Source organism: Petaurus breviceps, unplaced genomic scaffold (genome assembly GCF_028583685.1).
Source record: "Petaurus breviceps papuanus isolate PSGF00001 unplaced genomic scaffold, PetGlider_PUasm1.0 181, whole genome shotgun sequence".
NCBI lineage: Eukaryota > Metazoa > Chordata > Mammalia > Diprotodontia > Petauridae > Petaurus > Petaurus breviceps.
Window position 1 is genome coordinate 5,291,079 of NW_027185784.1, and position 18,876 is coordinate 5,309,954.

General features: G+C 35.4%; 1 protein-coding gene across 1 annotated transcript in view; it reads right to left on the reverse strand.

The window, feature by feature from the left end:
• Positions 1-18,876, reverse strand: part of IQUB (IQ motif and ubiquitin domain containing) — a 118,171-nt gene that overhangs the window by 94,385 nt on the left and 4,910 nt on the right. The window contains exon 2 of the mRNA XM_069087111.1: positions 5,166-5,632. Coding sequence (XP_068943212.1) covers positions 5,166-5,625 — 460 coding nt within the window. The 5' untranslated portion in view covers positions 5,626-5,632. The remainder of the gene's footprint in view (positions 1-5,165; positions 5,633-18,876) is intronic.

Below are 18,876 nucleotides of genomic sequence, written 5' to 3' on the forward strand. Positions count from 1 at the left end.
ACAATTAGTGGCAGCAGCTCCGGGAGCTCTCAGTCCAATGATGGAAAAGTGGTTGGACGACCAGTCAGAAAGAGATTACAGGGGACACTTTGCTGAAACTAAGTGCAACTGCACTGACAGGCAACATTATTACCCATAAACAATTCTGCACTGCAGTTACAGGGCAGAGAAGAGGTCTTGTGGTCAGTCACTACAAAGCAGAGGCCCTGGTCTCAGTTCAAAGACAGAGAGGTGCACTAGTGCTTGAGGGTGGAGGAGAGCAGGGGCCCTAGTCAGAAGTCCTGGGCCAAGAGCACTGGCACTTGAGACTGTAGGGAAGCAGGGACCCTTCCTAGACCAGCATGCAGACTAGGAGAACAGCAACCACATGTATCACAGAAACACATCACCTTGGAAGCACCAAAAACTTGCATAGCTCTAGAATTAGCTCTAAAAACATCAGCACAAAAGTGTCTAAAACTTGGGAAAGCCACCCCCAGGTGAGCAGAGCCCAATTTTAACATAAAAAGTCAAGAAATAGGCTGAAAAACTGAGTGAACAATAAGAAAAGAACTTGACTCTAAAAAGCTACTATGGTGGCCAGAAAGATAATGACATGAACTCAAAGGAAGACAACAATATGAAAACAGCTACAACCAAAACCCAGAAAAAAAATGTACTTGTACCCAAGCTTTACAAGAATTCCTGGAAGTATTAAAGAAAGACATAAGAGTGGTAGAGGAAAAATTGGGAAACAAAATAAGAGTAATGCAAGAAAATTATGAAAAAAGTATTAACAGCTTGGTATGCAAGAAAATTATGAAAAAAAATATTAACAGCTTGGTGAAAGAGGTGCAAAAAAATACTGGAGAAAATAATATCTTAACAAGAGACTTGGTCTAATCATAAAAGAGGCACAAAAATTCACTGGTGAAAAGAATTCCTTAAAAAGCACAATTGGCCAAATGGAAAAAGAGGTACAAAAGCTCAATGAAAGGGATAAGAGAAATTGATGGGGGTGGAGAGCAAATGAAGAGAGACAGTAGTCAGAAGCAAATCAGACTTTTGAGGAAATAAAAGATAAAAAGAGAGAGATGGAAAAACAGGAGAAAATAGGATGGAGGGAAATACAAAGTTAGTAGTCATAGCTATGAATATGAATGGGATGAGCTTGCCCATAAATGGAAGCAGATAGAATGGATTAGAACCCAGAATCCAACAATTTTTTTCAAGACACACACTTGAAACAGAAACACACCACACAAAGTTAAATAAAAGGCTGATGCTTATTATGCTTCAACTGAAGTAAAAACAGGCAGAAATAGTAATCATGCTCTCAGACAAAGCAAAAGCAAAAAAAAAGAACTAATTAAAAAAGATAACCAGAGAAACTACATTTTGCTAAAAGGTACCACAGTTAATGAAGCAATATAAAAAATTTATGGCAAGTTTCTGGTAAAAGCTTAATTTCTCAAATATATAAATTTATTTTTAAAATTATACAATTTATAAAATTTATAAAAATAAGAGCCATTCCCTAACTGATAAATGATCAAAGGGTATAAACAGGCAGTTTTCAGAAGAAATCAAAGCTATCTATATTCATACAAAAAAATGCTCTAAGTCACTACTGATTAGAGAAATGCAAATTAAAAAACAACTGTGAGATACTGCTTCACACCCATCAGAAATGAAAATTTCTGGAGAGTGAAATAGGTACATTAACTAACTAGTAAACTGGTCTGAACATTCTGGAAAACAATTTGGAAGTAGGCCCAAAGGGATATAAAATTGTGCATACTCTTTGACCTAGCAATATCATTACTAGGTATGTACCCCAAAGAGATCAAAGGAAAAGTAAAAGGTCTTATATGTATAAAAATGTTTATAGCAGCTCTTTTTGTGGTGGCAAAGAATTAGAAACTGAGGGGATACCCATCAACTGGGGAAGAGCTAAACAAGTTGAGGCATATGATTGTGACTGAGTACTCTTTTGCTATAAGAAATGATGGGGGGATGTGGTTCAGAGAAAATATGGCAAGATCTATATGAACTGATACAAAGTGAAGTGAGAACTTGGAGCTCATTGTGCACAGCAATAGAAAAGTTGTAATGATGATAAACTGTGACAGACTTAGCTACTCTGATCAATCAATGAAAAAATGCTATCCACTTCCTGGCAAAGAGCTGATGAATTCTAAGGGCAAATTAAAATATAAAATTCTTGCTTTTTTTGCAATATGGCTAATACAGAAATAGGTTTTGTGTGATCTCACATGTACAACTAACATCATTTGCTTGCCTTCTCGATGGGTGAAGGAAGGATGGAAGAGAGGGAGAGAATTTGGAACTCAAAATTTTAAAAGAATGTTTTAAATTAATAATAATGACAAAAATTTTAAAAGACTATTCAGGGCAGGTGACCACAGAAAATTATAAGTTCATCATAGGCCTAGAACTGAAAAGAACCTCAGAGGTTATCTAGTGAAACCTCTTTATTTTATAAATATAATTTACTTCCATTTAAAATTTTATGTACTTTCATTTAACAAGAATTTATTTTCTCTCCCTCTAACTCCCACCCTTACATGAGAAGACAAAGAAAACCCATGTAATAAATATGCATAATCAAGCAAAGCAAATTCCTACATTGTCCATCTCCAAAAATGTCTCATCCTGCATCTTGAGATCACCATGTTTCTGGCAGGAAGTGGGTAACATACTTCATCTCCAGTCCTCAACAATTCTCCCTGCCCTGGTCAGTTCTCAAGTGACCTGGATTTATAACAATGGGATTTCTTCCTGGCATAGATATGTTTTCAGTCAGTCACACAAATAGAATTTATTAAGCACCTATTTGCCAGATACGGTACAAAGCACTACAGATATAAATAAAAGCAAAAATCAGTCTCTACTCAATTTCCAAAGGACTCATATTATCCACCTCTAGAGAAAGAACTGATGAACTCTGAAGCATAGTTTCCTCATTTTCTTTATTTTTATAGCTTTCTGTGTGATATGTTAACGTGTAAAAATGTTTTCATATGTATAACTGATACATTGCTTGCCTTCTCAGCAGGTGGGAGAGGAGCACAAGGGAAGGAGAGAAATTGGAACTCAAATTTTTTTAAAGGAATGTTAAATAATTTTTAAAAGAAAAGAGAACGATACTGAGTAGAAAACTGTCAAAGACCTTGAGCAAAAGGAAAATAAGAACAGAAAGACAAAATTTGGAAGGTGATTACGTTAATATTTTTCAAATACAGATGGGACCTATGATAATAATAATAAAAGTTATAAAATCCACGTAGGAGCTTAATTTTTTCTCTCCCCACCCTTTACATTGCAGCATACCACTATAATTATTAACTCTTCCACAGGGTTTATTCATGGAATTCTACTGTCTAGATTAACTTATTTTTAGACTCTTGTTAAACAATGACCTATATTCCCCAAACTACAGGTTAGAAACCAGGAAAATAGCAACATCTTCTTTATAGGAAACCTCTAATACTTTTTTCTGTACCTTTGTAAAATGTGAAAAAGAACAATGATTTTCTAGAGCCAATCAATCAGAAGGTTAATCCCAGGGGAGAATATGGAAAGATAGGTTAAAAGCGGTCTGGAATGTTTCTGAGAATAAAAGTGAAGGTGAGTTAAATGGAAATGAACACAATAGATAAGAGAAATGAACTCAGTCAATTACCACCTTTAAATTGTGGAGTTAAGAGAAGACTGAAGATTTTTCTGGTGGGAGTATCATGAATGGAAACATAAGGTTTTTCATTAAGTTTGACTAGTACGAGTTCCCTACCTAAGTCTTCATACTGAAGGTTAATTTAGTGTAACACTTTTATAACACCTCTCTCTGGGGAACTTAAAGAGTTTTTCAGATATTAACTAATTAATTCTTTTGACAGATATTCTTGTGAGGTCAGTAATATTATCATCATTTATCAGATAATGAAACTGGTGCACAGCAATGTAATTTTTTTGGCAAGCACCCTAGCATACCCAAGATGGCTGCTAGCACGTCTTAGATCTGCTTTTCTAAAGGAAAGCAACTCAAAAAGGGTTAAAAATCTTACTTTAATCAATCAAACATATATCATTTACCTGGTTCAGGAGGGAAAAGTCAGCACCTGGAACTTCAGAGAATACAATCAGAAGTTACAAGAGAAAATAACACAATTAAGCAGATTGGGCTTCCAGCTGTCTGACCATTACATCCATACTAGTTAGTTACCAGAGAGAGAAGCACCAACATCTGAGTTTTCAAAGCCAGGGGGCTCAACGGCTGCCCAGAGTCTCATCTGGTCACATCACACAACTCTTCACAAAATGAGCCCCAAAGCAAAACCTCACCTCAGAGGTATATATAGCATTCTCCAGGGTCAGAGAATGTCACAACCCTCTCGCCCCACTGCCTAATCACAAAATAACAAGGTGTGGGCATTCCTGAAAAACAAGCCTCCCACCACAGGCTCCAGGTGAGAACATGCAGCCTATTAGGGGGCAGAGTATGTTTTCAAATAAGAAAAGGTCCTCAAGTTCAACTTAGGCTTATTAAGGGGCAGGGAAGATCTTCATATTTCTATCACCATTATACCAACACACTATGAAACAGGTAAAATCTAAACTTCTTTGCTTCCAATTTGTTACAAAAACTAAGAGTCTACGCTGCTTCAAGTCTAAGATCTTCCATAATACAAAGGATCGTAACACTTAGAGCTAGAAGGGACACTGAAGATCATCTAGCCCAAGCACAGATGAGGACAATGAAACCCAGAGAAAGAAAATGGTCTGCTCAAAGACAGAACTCCTAGAAAGCAGTAAAGCCAGTGCCCGACCCAGGTTCAATGTTCTTTCTATTCTATCATCTAAAAAGAGTTGCTTTCCAGCTAGCATGTACAACAATCCCAATGACGACTCAACAATTTGTCTGCAAACCTCAACATTTTTGAAGAAGTCAATGTATCCTAAAGCACTGACAATGACTTTGGAGTTCCAGAACAAATGTAACATTCATTCAGATTTTGATAGTCCCTTAACTGGAAAATGGTGATCAGGGAGCATTACCACTGATGGTGCCCCAGGCTTAGTCAATAATTGGGCTAGAGGAGTGAGTGGAAGCATGGGAAGGCACAAAAAACAGGTGAAGCAGTGAACTGTAAATGAAGCCATACCTGTGGCTGTTAAATCTGCCACTGTCGTCTTCAAAGCCTCCTTTATTGCCTTTATTTTGGTCAGATAAGATGTGGGGAATTCAGCCTGCGATAACAGCCCTTCCTCTGGCCTGGCAGGGGACTCCTTTTGCAGAAGTGTGCTCTCCTTTTCACGGCGCTGCTTTTCCCTCTTTTCAGGTAGTCCATCCTCCGTACCCTGTGCGGTGTCCCATATTCTCACTTTTTTGCCCTTTGCTGATTTCTTTCTCTCCATACTTTCTTCTTGGATGTCTCTGTCATGCTCTTGCTCATCCAAGTTAGCCTGCTCTCTGGCATCCAGCTGGGTCCCTTTTGTGGACACTCCTGTGGTCTCTCCCTTGTTCTCTTCTGTCACATCATCTACTGTTTCAGTTGCATCAATTTCTCCTGTAATACTTAATTCTTCTCCACTTTGATCATTAATCTCCTCTCCTTTATCCATTATTTTCCTGAATTAAAAAGATTAAATAAATTATTATATAATTATAAAAGTTTCTAGACATAATAACATTATAATCATTGATATTTTTCTTAGAACTAACTTGCGCTCATCAAGAATTATCACAATAAGACACTATCACTTTTAAAAATGTCCAGTCATATGCAGAAGAAATGTAAAAGCAATGAGCAAGACTAGAAAAGCAACATTCAAATCACAAATAAATGAACTGCTAGGTGCAGTAATTTAGTTTGATAGATAATTATTATTAGGGAAACTTTCCTAATCCCTTCTCAATTCAGTCAGCAATGAATTCCTAAGCAGAGTTGTTTGGACAACAAAACCCAAAAGCCTGCTTCCTCAGCAACTAAGCAGCCAAAATTCTGGATCAACAACTTTCATAGGATTTTTTTAGTTTGGTTATAGCACCATTAGTAAACAGAACATCTGCAGAAATTGTGTATTTTTCCCCCAGTCGTGATGATACATATTCACTGATCCATTTAGTTCCCTGTCATGAATTTTATAAGGCAACTATCCAGAAACTTTGTTAACATTTCTACTGTTTAATTTAAATACAAAAAAATCATAAGATAATGGAAATCTAATATTAAACTACCTCTTTTATTTCAGGGGAGGATTGAGAGGACAAATCTTATACTTGCTCTGATATATGACGTTATGTTTCCTTCCAGCACAGAGAACACGAAAAGGTTAGGTTAGGCCCAAGAAGGGGAAATTGGACTACTTGGTTTCTCCTGACTCAAATCTTTTTCTTTTTAAATGTATTACTGATATTCTTTCTTTTATTTATATTTGTATAAGTGTGTAGGTATATATATATATATATATACATATATATGTATATATTTCAATGATACCTCCCTCCCATGCCCCCAAAACCCTGCCTTATAAGAAACAAAATATAGTCCAGCAAAACAAATCATTAATCATATCTGAAAATGCATCCCAGGCATCCTCTGCACTCATCAGAGCTCTGGAGTCTTGCAAGGCTGTTGTCCTTTACTACATCATTGTAGTCATCTTGAGGGTATATCTCCTGGTGCTTTTTGGCTCTACATTAGTTCACTCCTGATTCTGACCCCCACCTCCAACCCTACTTGCTAGTGTCCTGCTTCCCAAAACCACCCTGTAATTAATTTTGCATCTGTTCTGAATGTACTTATATACAAACATGTTGTATATTCTGCTAGAATTCAAATTCCCTGAGCACAAGGACTATTTAGCTTTTCTCTTTGTATCCACATTATTTAACAGGACTACTATCATATAATAAGCATATAATAAATGCTTACTGACACTTGTATCAATATGAGAGTCATATTACCAAGAAAATAACAAATCAGTTGCTTTTTCCAGAAAGGAAGAAGGAAGAGGAGGGGGAATATTATTTACTAAATGTAGAGCAAGTATGCTTGAATCCACTGGAAAAGAAAATTTATTCAAGGTAAATGTGAATTAATATTAGACTACACTAATCTTTCAAGGGCTCATTCAACACTCCTCCCCCATCTGCCACTACACACTGTAAAATTAATCCCCAAACATAAATTTATCTAGAAAATAACTCACCACTTAGCAAGAATTGCTGGGAAAACTGGAAATCAGCTTGCCAGCAATTAAATTTGATACATTTTAAATTATATTCCACAATAAATTCAAGATGGATATGACTTAATATTAATGCTTACATTTTAAAAAATTAGAAAAGAATTAGATCATGTCCCTTTCATTGCTATTGGCTGAGGGTGAATTCTTAACAAAAGAATAGGTACAATTTCAAAACATAAAACAGATCACTGAAAAGCTTTTATATGAACACAATCAATGCAACTAGGAAAAGAAAATAAATGAATGACTGGGTGAGGAAAGGGAAGGGCAGAAAATTTGAAACTCAAGGGACCATGAATGTTGTAAAATAAAAGTAAATAAATAAACAAAAAAAATATATGGAGTGGGTTACAAAATAACAGGTAGGCTTATTCACTGTTGATAGAGTTGTAAATCTGTCCAACCAATCTGGAAAGAAATTTGGAACTGTGCTAAAAACGTTTCTAAAATGTCCATACTCTAACACTGAGATTCCACCACTAGGTTCATACACCAAGGTGTGGATCAATTCTCTGCTGCTTGTGCTACTTTTGTCCTAACAATTAACATCAAGAAAACACAGGTGCTCCATCAGCCACCACCACACCATCCATATGTGGAACCATTGGTTACAGCAAATGGAGAAGTTTTGAATGCTGTGGATAAGTTCATTTACTTTGGTATTGTACTCTCCAGGGATGTACACATTGATGATGAAGTTGACACACACATTGCCAGAGCTAGCTCAGTGTCTGGGAGGCTCCAAAGGAAAGTATGGGAGAGAAGAGATATTAGGCTGCCCACCAGACTGAAGGTTTACAGAGCCCTTGTGCTGACCTCATTGTTGTATGCCTGTGAAACCTAGACAATCTACCAGCACCATTCCAAGAAACTGAATAGCTTCCACTTGAATTGTCTTAGGAAGATTCTGAAGATCACCTGACAGGATAATTTACACTGAAGTCCTTACTCAAACTAAACTCCCAAGCATTCAAACTCTGCTTCCGAGAGCGCAACTCCAATGGGCTGGCCACAATGCTCAAATGCAAAACGTATGCCTGCCAAAAAGACTATTTTATGGAGAACTCACACAGGGCAAGTGCTCACATGGTGGTCGGAAGAAGCAATACAGGGACACTCTCAAGGTCCCTCTCAAGAACTTTGGGATTGATTGTGTGACATGGAGGACCCTGGCACAGGACCGCTCAGCATGGCATGCCCACATCTGAGAAGGTGCTGTGCTCTAAGAGGAAAGCAGAATTAAGACAGCTCAAAGGAAACAGTATGCGCAAATTGAGAGTATCCACCCCAAACGTGCACATAGACTATTTGTGCCAGATCTGTGGTAGAGCATTCTGAGTTCATATTGCTCTGATCAGCCATAGTCAAACACATTGAAACTTTACTCTAGCATAGTGGTGTCATTTTTGGTTCTCTTTGAGAACAAAAGACAACAACCGCCACACCACCACCAACGACAAAAAGAAAAATCCCATCTACACCAAAAGATTTTCTAGCACCACTTTTTGCAATAGCAAAGAACTGGAAACAAAGAAGATACTCATTGATTAGGGAATAGCTAAACAACTTTGTGGTACATGTATGGAATATTACTGGGAAACAACTATGATGAATATGGAGAAGCATAGAAAGACTTATATGAAGCAAAGTAAAATAAGCAAAGCCTAGAAACAATGCACAACAATTTACAAGGTATCAGAATAAACAACCACAAAAAACAAAATCAAGTCAATGATCCAAAATTATAAAGAATGAGCATAATACCAAAGAAGAGAAATGAAAAGATGCTCCCAACCCTACTCTTACAGAACTGAGAGGTCTAGAGACATATAACATTGCATATACTTTCAGACTTGCTTTATGGATTTTTTTCTGATATTTTTTCTTTCTTTTTTCTTTAAACACATTTGTTATATTTGCATAATCCGCACTGATCAATAACTGATCAGTCTCCTTAGTTATAATTCTTCTTAATTTCTGGTGACAATAATATGGTTCAGAATAGCCACTATAAACCCCTCCACATTTAAAAACAAATAGGCAGGACCCACTCCCTTGTTTGAAGGTTCTTCTTTGACCTACAGTTGGTTGGATTCATGTGGAGGTATTATTTTGATGACAGCATTCATTTCAATTGCTGGGAATCTTTTTCTTTTTTGGAGGGCGGAAAGCAAAGCAATTGGAATTAAGTGACTTGCCCAAGGTCACAAACTAGTTAAGTGTCAAGCATCTGAAGCCACATTTGAACTCAGGTCCTCCTAACTCCTGGACCGGTACTCTTATTCGTTGCGCCACGTACGTGCTCCTGGGAATCTTTCTTAAATGCACTATGTTTAATCCTGACTTACTGAAACAAGTTAGATCCCATTGTTTTTGAAAAAAAATTAATAAAAATAAAAATATTTGTTATATGAAATGGCTCTTAGAGAAAGGAGAGGGATACTGGGGAAAATTACAGTGATGTAAAAACCAAAAAAAAAAAAAAAAACCCAACTTTTTTCAAAAGAGAAAGGGAGTATCACAAAATTATGACTAAGCTAGGTCTCAAAGAAGAGCTTTGGGAAGATATATCCCTCTCTTCTTTGAAGAGGTGGGGAACTATAGGTATGGAACATTAGAAATGTAAGAGCCTTTCAATGTATTAATTCATTTTAGTAACTTTTTTTCCTTTTTCTTAAAAAATGCTATGTGATCTCACCAGTCAGATTGGCTAAGATGACAAAACAGGAAAATGACAAATGCTAAAGAGGATGTGGGCAAATTGGAACACTAATACATTGCTGGTGGAGTTGTGAACTGATCCAAACTTTCTGGAGACCAATCTAGAATTATGCCCAAAGGGCTATAAATAATTTCATACCCTTTGACCCAGCAATACCACTTCTAGGGTTATATCCCAAAGAGGTCATAGAAGTGGGAGGAAGACCCATATGTACAAAAATATTTATAGCAGCTCTTTTTTGTGGTGGCAAAGAATTGGAAATTAAGGGGATGCCCATCAATTGGGGAATGGCTAAACAAGTTGTAGTATATATATATATATATATATATATATATATATATATATATATATATGTAATGGAATACTATTGTGTTATAAGAAACAAGGAGCAGATGGACTTCATATTTATCTGGAGAGGCTTATACAAACTGATGCTGAGTGAGAAGAGTAGAACCAGGAGAAATTTGTACACAATTACAGACACAACATATGTGTGATGACCAACTTTGATAAACTGGACTTCTCAGCAATGCAGTGATATAAGTCAATCCCAAAAGACTCATGATGGAGAAAGATGTCTACATCCAGAGAAAGAACTAGAAAGAACTGAGTTTGAATCCAGATTGAAGCAAACCACCTGATCTTTTTCTTTTTCTTGTTTGGTTTTATTTCCTCTTTACCATTTTTCATTCCATCTGATACAATCTGTCTTTATAACCTAACTAATGTCTAATGTGAAAGTATTTGCAGATCCTATACTTGATTGTATGCTGCCATGGAGGGGGGGGTGGGAAGGGAGGGGAACAAAATTTGAAATTCAAGGAATTATGGAATTGAATCTTGTAATCTAAAAGTAAACAAACAAATTAATTTTAAAAAAGAAAGAAAAAATGCTATGTGATAAGGATGGTCTCTTAGGGAGCAGAGGGAAATGATGCATTGGGAAATGTGATATAAAAACAAAAGATAACCAAAGAATCAACTTTGAAAATATCAGTTGATACAAATCTTCCCAAGTTTCTCTGAATTCTCCATATTCCTCATTTCTTCCAGGGCAATAATATTCCATTATTAAAAAATGAATATAATAAGGAAGAAAATAGAAAGGAGGAGGAATAACCTACTTCCCATAGTTATAGTAAAAGAGAATACAAATATGGAGGGGAAGTGGCCATCACATAAGATCAATCTTATCTGAACTTGGCAAAGGAGAGTCAAATAGGTACACACACACACACGTATACACACACATAGTGTTTAGTGTATAGGAACAAGGAGAGGGAAGAGGAGGATTTAAGAGGGATGGCAGAGTTGGGGAACTAAAAACTACTGAGGACAAATCATAAATGAGTGATTAAAAAGAAAAAAAGAAAATGTAAAACTTGAGATGAAGATCTGAGTCAGGTGAAAAAAGGAGAAGGCAAAGAAATTACCACTTTATGAATTATTAATTTTGATAAGATTCCTTGTCTTTCTCTGCCTTCTTTGTGAAGAGGAGGTCAAAGGAGAAAGAAAAGAGAGGAAAATTTTTAAAAGAAGTAGAAGGAAAAAACAATTAACAATCATAACTAACAAAATAAATACCATTCATAACCATGAATATCAATGGTATTTACTTACCCATAATATGAAGAAGTGTAGCAGAAGGGATTAGAAAGTAGAATCCAACAATATACTGAGTAGAATCTATTATGCCTCAGGAGAACTCAAAAAAGCAGGGCCATCCAGAAGGAAAAAACCACCAATAGGGGAGCCCTTCTAGCTCCCTTCTCTTAGCAGCAAAAGCAATATTGCTGTTTATATCACTCAAATGATTTGGGGATCACCAACTATAATACTTCCAAGTGAGAAAAAAGACCACTGAGCCTTATCATCTACTCTGTAACTAAGCCCTCAGGAACCTTTAATACTGTCATCTGTCTTGTTAGTACATCCTGGTCCTTGCCATTTACTTAATGCTGAACCTTTAGAACCTCTGCGTGTCCAACTTCTATCCTGTAGTTGAACTTTTTTATATTGCTATCTTCCCCAATTAGACCTTGAGCTCCCTGAGAGCAAAAACTGTATCATTTTATTTCTAATTTGTGTTTCTAGTGCTTGGCATTCAGTAGGTACTTAATAAATGATTTTTCATTCATTCATTCATCCAAGAGTGGTAATCATGATTTCATATCAGATAATAATAAAATTAGATAAGATCAAAAGATATAAAGAGAAAAATTATATTTTTTCTTAAAGGCACCACAGATAATAAAACAATGTCAACACATGGTATATATGCACTAATTGTCAAAGTATCTAAGTACTTCAAGAAAAAGGTAATTAAAAACAGGAAAAAATGTTAGAGTAAAACTATAATAAATGGATACCTCATTGCATAGGGAAAGGATAAGGTACTGCTAAAGAACATTCTTCACAGGAGAAGAGATTTTGTCTATAGTATGAAAATGATAACCTTATCACGAATTTAGTCCAAGGGAAATTCATACACTACGGGCTCGCTTTCTTAGACAAAATGTTGCACTTCCTCAAACAAAATCACAACACATGATGAGGTGGGATATATGAAAGAAACTAAGATCACTTTCTCAAAGAAAGTTGACACCTCCCTACATAGAATCACACTGTAGTAGGTTGTATATATGAGTCCCAAAAGGCAGCTCAGATCTTGAGTGGTAGGGGGAAACACAGAACCATAGATATGATAAAATGGGCCTAAGAATAAAGTTTTTATGGTAAGGACAGGACATGAAGGACTGGGTCTTGTAACTTAGGATGAAGAGTGACTCCCATCATATAACACTGCCTCCACTCATCAATGATTCCTTTGTTAATTGATATTTCTAAGAGAAAGTAAAAAAAATATGAAGAGAGAAGATCTACAAAGATAATAACATAGAAATGTGAGAGAAAGGGGAACACAGTCATGATAAACACAGAGAGAATAAGGAAGGGACAATCAGAAAATAAAATTAAGATATAATGCAAGTGAAAAGACATATTGAAGAAAATAAAACAAAGGAAAATTCCTTGGACAATGGGACAGTAAAAATATACATAGATATAAATATTGATACAATGATGGGTGATATAGTTATATAGATTAGATACAGATATAGATGCCACTTAACATAAGAGATTAGATGGAAGAAAAGGAAAGATTTTTAACCACATGTTTTTAATATGGCCAAGGAAAGAGATGGCTCAAAGCAGGAGGAGAAATATATACAGAGATAGAGTAATTAACTTCATAACTTTATAAACTAAGTTTATAAACTTGAAAAACTTGGGGTAGTGCAGTCAATAAATTAATAAACATTTACTAAGCACTTAATATGTGTTCGATACTATATTTACCACTATAGGCTGGTAAACAGGAATGAAGGAAAGAAAGTAGCCAACTGACCCACATTAAATCAGTAAAAGCAAAATTGATCACAGAGATAAAGGGCTGATTTAAAAGATGAAGAAGATAAAAATCAATACAAAAGAAATAAATGAGGGAAGACATAAATCTGTGAATAGATTATGCAAATTAACAAAATGAAGAATCAGCAGAATAAATGACTCAAAAATCTGCTATATGCTAGAATCACATCTAAAAATGATATATAAATGAAAATCAGAGACTGGAACAAAATTTTCCATGGATAAGGTGATTCCTATGTTTTTGGCTTTTTAAAAACATTTTTATTGCTATCTGACATTTTTACTTAACCTTCATTTGTGAACAAATACCTCTCCTACCACCTGACCCAATGAGACATCCTTTGTAACAAAGTTTTAAAGAAAAAGAAGAAAAAATGCAGTTCAGTAAAATCAATACATCAACTATGTGTGGCCATACTTGCAATTCTCCATACCCATAATCCCATCCATGTCTGAAAAGAAAGGAAGGAATTACATCTTCACAACTCTTCTCTGGGACTAAGACTGGTCATTATAATTACACAATGTTCACTCTGGAGGCTTTGGGAAATGGGGAATCTTTCTACTTATATTTTACTGTAAGCACTGTGTATATTATTTCCTTGGTTGTGCTTATTTCATTTTGCATCAGTCCATATGTCTTTCCATGCTTTAAATTCTTTATATTGATTGCTCCTTACAAAACAGTAATATTCCATTAAATTCATGAAGCACAAATTATTTATATTATTCCCTAAGAAATGGACATCAACTTTGTTTCCATTTCTTTGGTACTATAAAATGTGGTGCTATACATATTTTCATATATATGGGGCCTTTCTTTTTATTGTTGATTTCCTTGAGGCACATGCCTAGTAATGGGATCCTTGGTACTGAGGATACGGATACTTTAGTTACTTTCTTAGCATACTTCCAAATTGCTTTCTAGAACAACTGGACCAATTCAAATTTCTACTAACAATGCATAAGTATCCCTGTCTTTATGTAGTCCTTCCAACATTAACCACTTCCATCTACTGCCATCTTTGCTGGGTTTTTGGGTGAGAAGCAAAACCTCAAAATTAGTGGCTTGCATTTCTCTTATTATTGGTAATTAGAACCAATGTTTTATTTGGTTATAAGAGCTAACAATTCTTTAAAGAATTGTTTGGTCATATTCTTTCACTACTTATCTACTGCAGAACAGCTCTTGGTGTTACATATATAGATATATACACATAAACACATATACATATACACATATAACACATAAATATATATATACACACAGAGTTCCAAAAGTCTTAGTGAAGTTTTAAGCTTTAATAGCTTGGATTTCAGACCCTTATCAGAGACATTTTACACACAGATTTTTTTCCACACGATAGCTTTCTTTCATATGCTAAACTTTTCAATTTAACTAATAATTATCTATTTTTTTGTTTTCACTTCTCTCTCTTATTTGATTAAGAATCCTTCCCGCTACCTCTACCTAGCTATAGCTGTAAAAGGTAATTGATCTAATTCTCATCTAATATTTTCATGCTGTTGCCTTTAGTAGATTATATATTCAAAGTTTATTGTGGCAGATGATGTAAATTATTGGTTGAAAATTAATTACTATCAAATTGCTTTCCAGTTTTCCCAGCAGTTCTCATCAAACAGATCTTTTATGTTCATTGTTTTATAGAACACAATGTTACTGAGTTAAATTGCTACCTAGTAAGCTCCATTGATCTATTTTTCTTTTTGTTTTTAACCAACACCAAATAGTTTTATTACATTTGGTGATTAAAAACAATAACAACAAAAGTTTTAATCGTGGTATCAGACAAACAAAAAATTCTAAATACTAAGGTAGATAAAAAGGGAAACTATATTATGCTTATAGTTAAGGAACACTATCAGTATTCACATATATTCATCAAATAGTATAGCATCTAAATCTAAAAAGAAAAAAGTAAGTTCACTTACAAAAATACACATATAGTAACACAACTGTAGGAATCTTTAATATTACTCACTTGGAGCTGGACAAATCTAACAGAAAAATAAACAAAAAGAAAATATAGAACTGAACTGAAAATTTTGTGGCAGCTTTTTTATGTTCAGTTAATTTCTCAGCACCATATGTTATCTTTGCTTAAAGAAAACTTTATGCTAAGGCAAAAAGAAATTACATATAATTTTTAAAGCAGAAATATTAAACAAATGTTTTACAGACCACAATGGAATAAAAATAGCAATCAGAAAATAAAAAGCAAAAGATGAGGGCCCAAGTAGAGACTTAATCATGATTAGGTCAAATAATAAACCACAGAAACAATTTATATTTATGTGAAATACAATAATAATGAAGATACAACATACCAAAATGTCTGGAAACCAGTTAAAGTAGTCCTCAGAAGAAAAAAATTTATCTCTGAAAACATATTAACAATATAGAAAAATAAGAGACTGAGTATATAAATTTAAAAATATAAATACCTAAATTAACAGGACATGAAACAGAAATGTCAAACAACCCAATATCAGAAAATAAAATGAACCAGAAATAAAGAAACTACCAAAGGGGGAAGAAGAATTCTATTAAACATTTAAATAACAATTAATTTCTATGCTACACAAAATTCTTCTCAAAAACTAGGAAAATAATCTACCACAATCCTTTGATAAGACAAATACAGTCCAAATACCTAAACCAGCAAAGTATAAAGCAAAGAAATTGAATAAGACCAGTATTATTCATCCACATTGGTATAAAAATTAATAAAACCACAGCAAAAAGCCCATAGCAATAAATCTAAACAATTATTCATTATTACAAAGTTGAATTTATACCACAAAAGCAAGTATGTAATTAAACATTTAGAAAAACAATTTAAATAAATTGTTCTTTTTCTTGTGACCACTACATCCGCAGATGCAGAAAAAGCCTCTGACAAAGTATAACACTCATTTAAGTTTTTCAAAAAAACTTATAGGTCATATATTTTTAACATAAAAATATATCTAAAACCAAAGGCTAGAATTACATACAATGGGTAAACAAATATCAGAACTTTTCCCAATGAATACAGAAGTAAAATAAGGATGCTCCTTCTTCCTACTGCTATTTGACATAATTCTAGAAATGCTAGTGAAAGAAGTTAAGACTAGAAAAAAAAAGATATAAATATTTAAGAGAAAAATATCTTTATTTAATAATGACAATGATGGGTTATTTTTCTGGAGGCAGCTAGATGGCTCAGTGGATAGAGTACTGGGCCTGGAGTCAGGAAGATCTGAGTTCAAACCTAGCCTCAGACACTTACTAGCTGTGTGACCCAGGGCAAGTAACTAAACTTCTGTTTGCCTTAATCCACTGGAGAAGGAAATGGCATATAACTCTAGTATCTTTGTCAAGAAAATCCCATGAACAGTACTTGCATGCTATGATCCATGGGATCACAAAAAATCAGATATAACTGAACAACTGAACAAAGATGACAATATAATGGGTTATCTAGAAAATCTAACTAATTGTGACAATTAAGAATTCCATTTAATTAGTAGTATACAAATTAAATTCACAGAAGTCATCAACATTTGGGGGCACTCAAACGAATCTGTGATTCCATAATTCAGGAGTTCCCTCCAGTGATGAGATGACAACTACCTATACTTGTCCCTCATTTGCCACTCTCATCCAAGTTCTCCCACAAGTCTGCCACAGGTTATCCATCTAATATGCTAAAGGCTTTCTTCCCTTTCTCTCAAAACTATAAGGGAAGCAGTGGGACACTCTGGTTGTCCCTGGCATTCCTTACTCTTGGCACAAGAGCAGCACCTAGTTTCTTTTTGTTATACAATTCTTAGATAAATCACAGCCTGCTCACCCCCACCATGCATCTCTCCAATGCCCTGTTGAACTACATATGTAGTTCTTCAAGAAAGGGGCATTTCGTGGTTCACTGTCATACAACAATAGCAATAAAATGTTCATGTTGAAAAGATGAGCCTGGGGCGGCCAGGTAGCACAGCGAGTAAGAGCACTGGCCCCAGAGTCAGGATGACCTGGGATCGAATCCGAGCTCAGACACTTAGCACCCACCCAGAAACACCTGGCCGTGTGACCTTAAGCAAGTTACTTAACCCCAACTGCTTTAAAAAAAAAAAAAAAGATGAGCCTTTGCTTTTCTGGGAATCTTAGGGTCAGTAAAAAAGTTCTGTAATTTCAAAAAAAAAAAATGAATGAAGTCCACTCACCTCCTTTTCAACCTTGGGCCCATCTGTCCTGCCTGTCCCAGTTATACAAACTGTGTGGACAAACTCTACTGAGTGTTCAACTACATGGATTTTGAAATCTGAGCAGTAACATTATTCCATATTAAATTAGAGGAAGTAGATTAAGAGATGTTCTCAGAGCACATAATAAACAGGCTAAGGCTTACAGAAATATTTTTGGAAGAAAAAAGATGTCACTTTGTCACTTCCCAGACATCTCCTTACCAAAGCCCTTACTTATGTTAAACCATCTCCAACTCTTTGGAAATTTAGACTCCACCTCTGGATCCTTCCCCATTTTGCCAGGGTCCAGACTTCCATGCTAGTTCTCAGATGACTCCTCACCATACTCCCACCTTCCTCCACCTCACTTTCTAATGCCCCTTTATGTGTTGTCTTTCTCTATTAAAATGTACGCTCTTTAAGGGCAGGAGCTGTTTTGCTGATATCGTATCATTAGCGTTAGCACAATACCTGCCACAAAGCAAACAAGCACTTAATAAATGCTCTATCTCTACTTCACCGAAAAAAAATAAAGTAAAAGGCTGTCAATAAATAAGCAAATGCTACTGGAATTGTGAAATATAATAAAGTGGTTTACCTCCAGATATAACTTAAGGAATAGCTAAGTTCTAAGAGTTGAATGAAAAGGCTTTCAAAGTTGGGCAACATCCACATGAACTTAACCACACAATACATCCACAGAGGCATCAAACCAGTGGCTGGGACATGCAGATTTGCTTATAGAAACAGAATGGTTTATGATAGCCATTTAAGATTAGGTCACTATAGCCCTCTCCGAGTTCTAGCCCCGCAACCAGTAACATGGCTAAAGGTACCAAGAAGGTTGGAATTGTTGGTAAATATGGAACATGTTATGGTGCACTCCTCAGAAAAATGGTGAAGAAAACTGAAATTAGCCAGCATGCCAAGTATACCTGCTCCTTCTGTGGCAAGACCAAAATGAAGAGATGGGCTGTGGGTATCTGGCATCCTGTATGAAAACAATAGCTGATGGTGCACAGACCTACAATATCACCTTTGCATTCACAATCAAATCTGCCATCAGAAGACTGAAAAAATTAAAAGACCAGTAAAATCTTCTTATCAAATATCTGTAGCCCAGGAAGCCAAGATGGCAGCACAGAAGCAGCAAAACTCCCTGCACTCTCCCCATAACCACCTCAAATACCAATAAAAAAATGGCTCTAAACAAACTTTAGGGC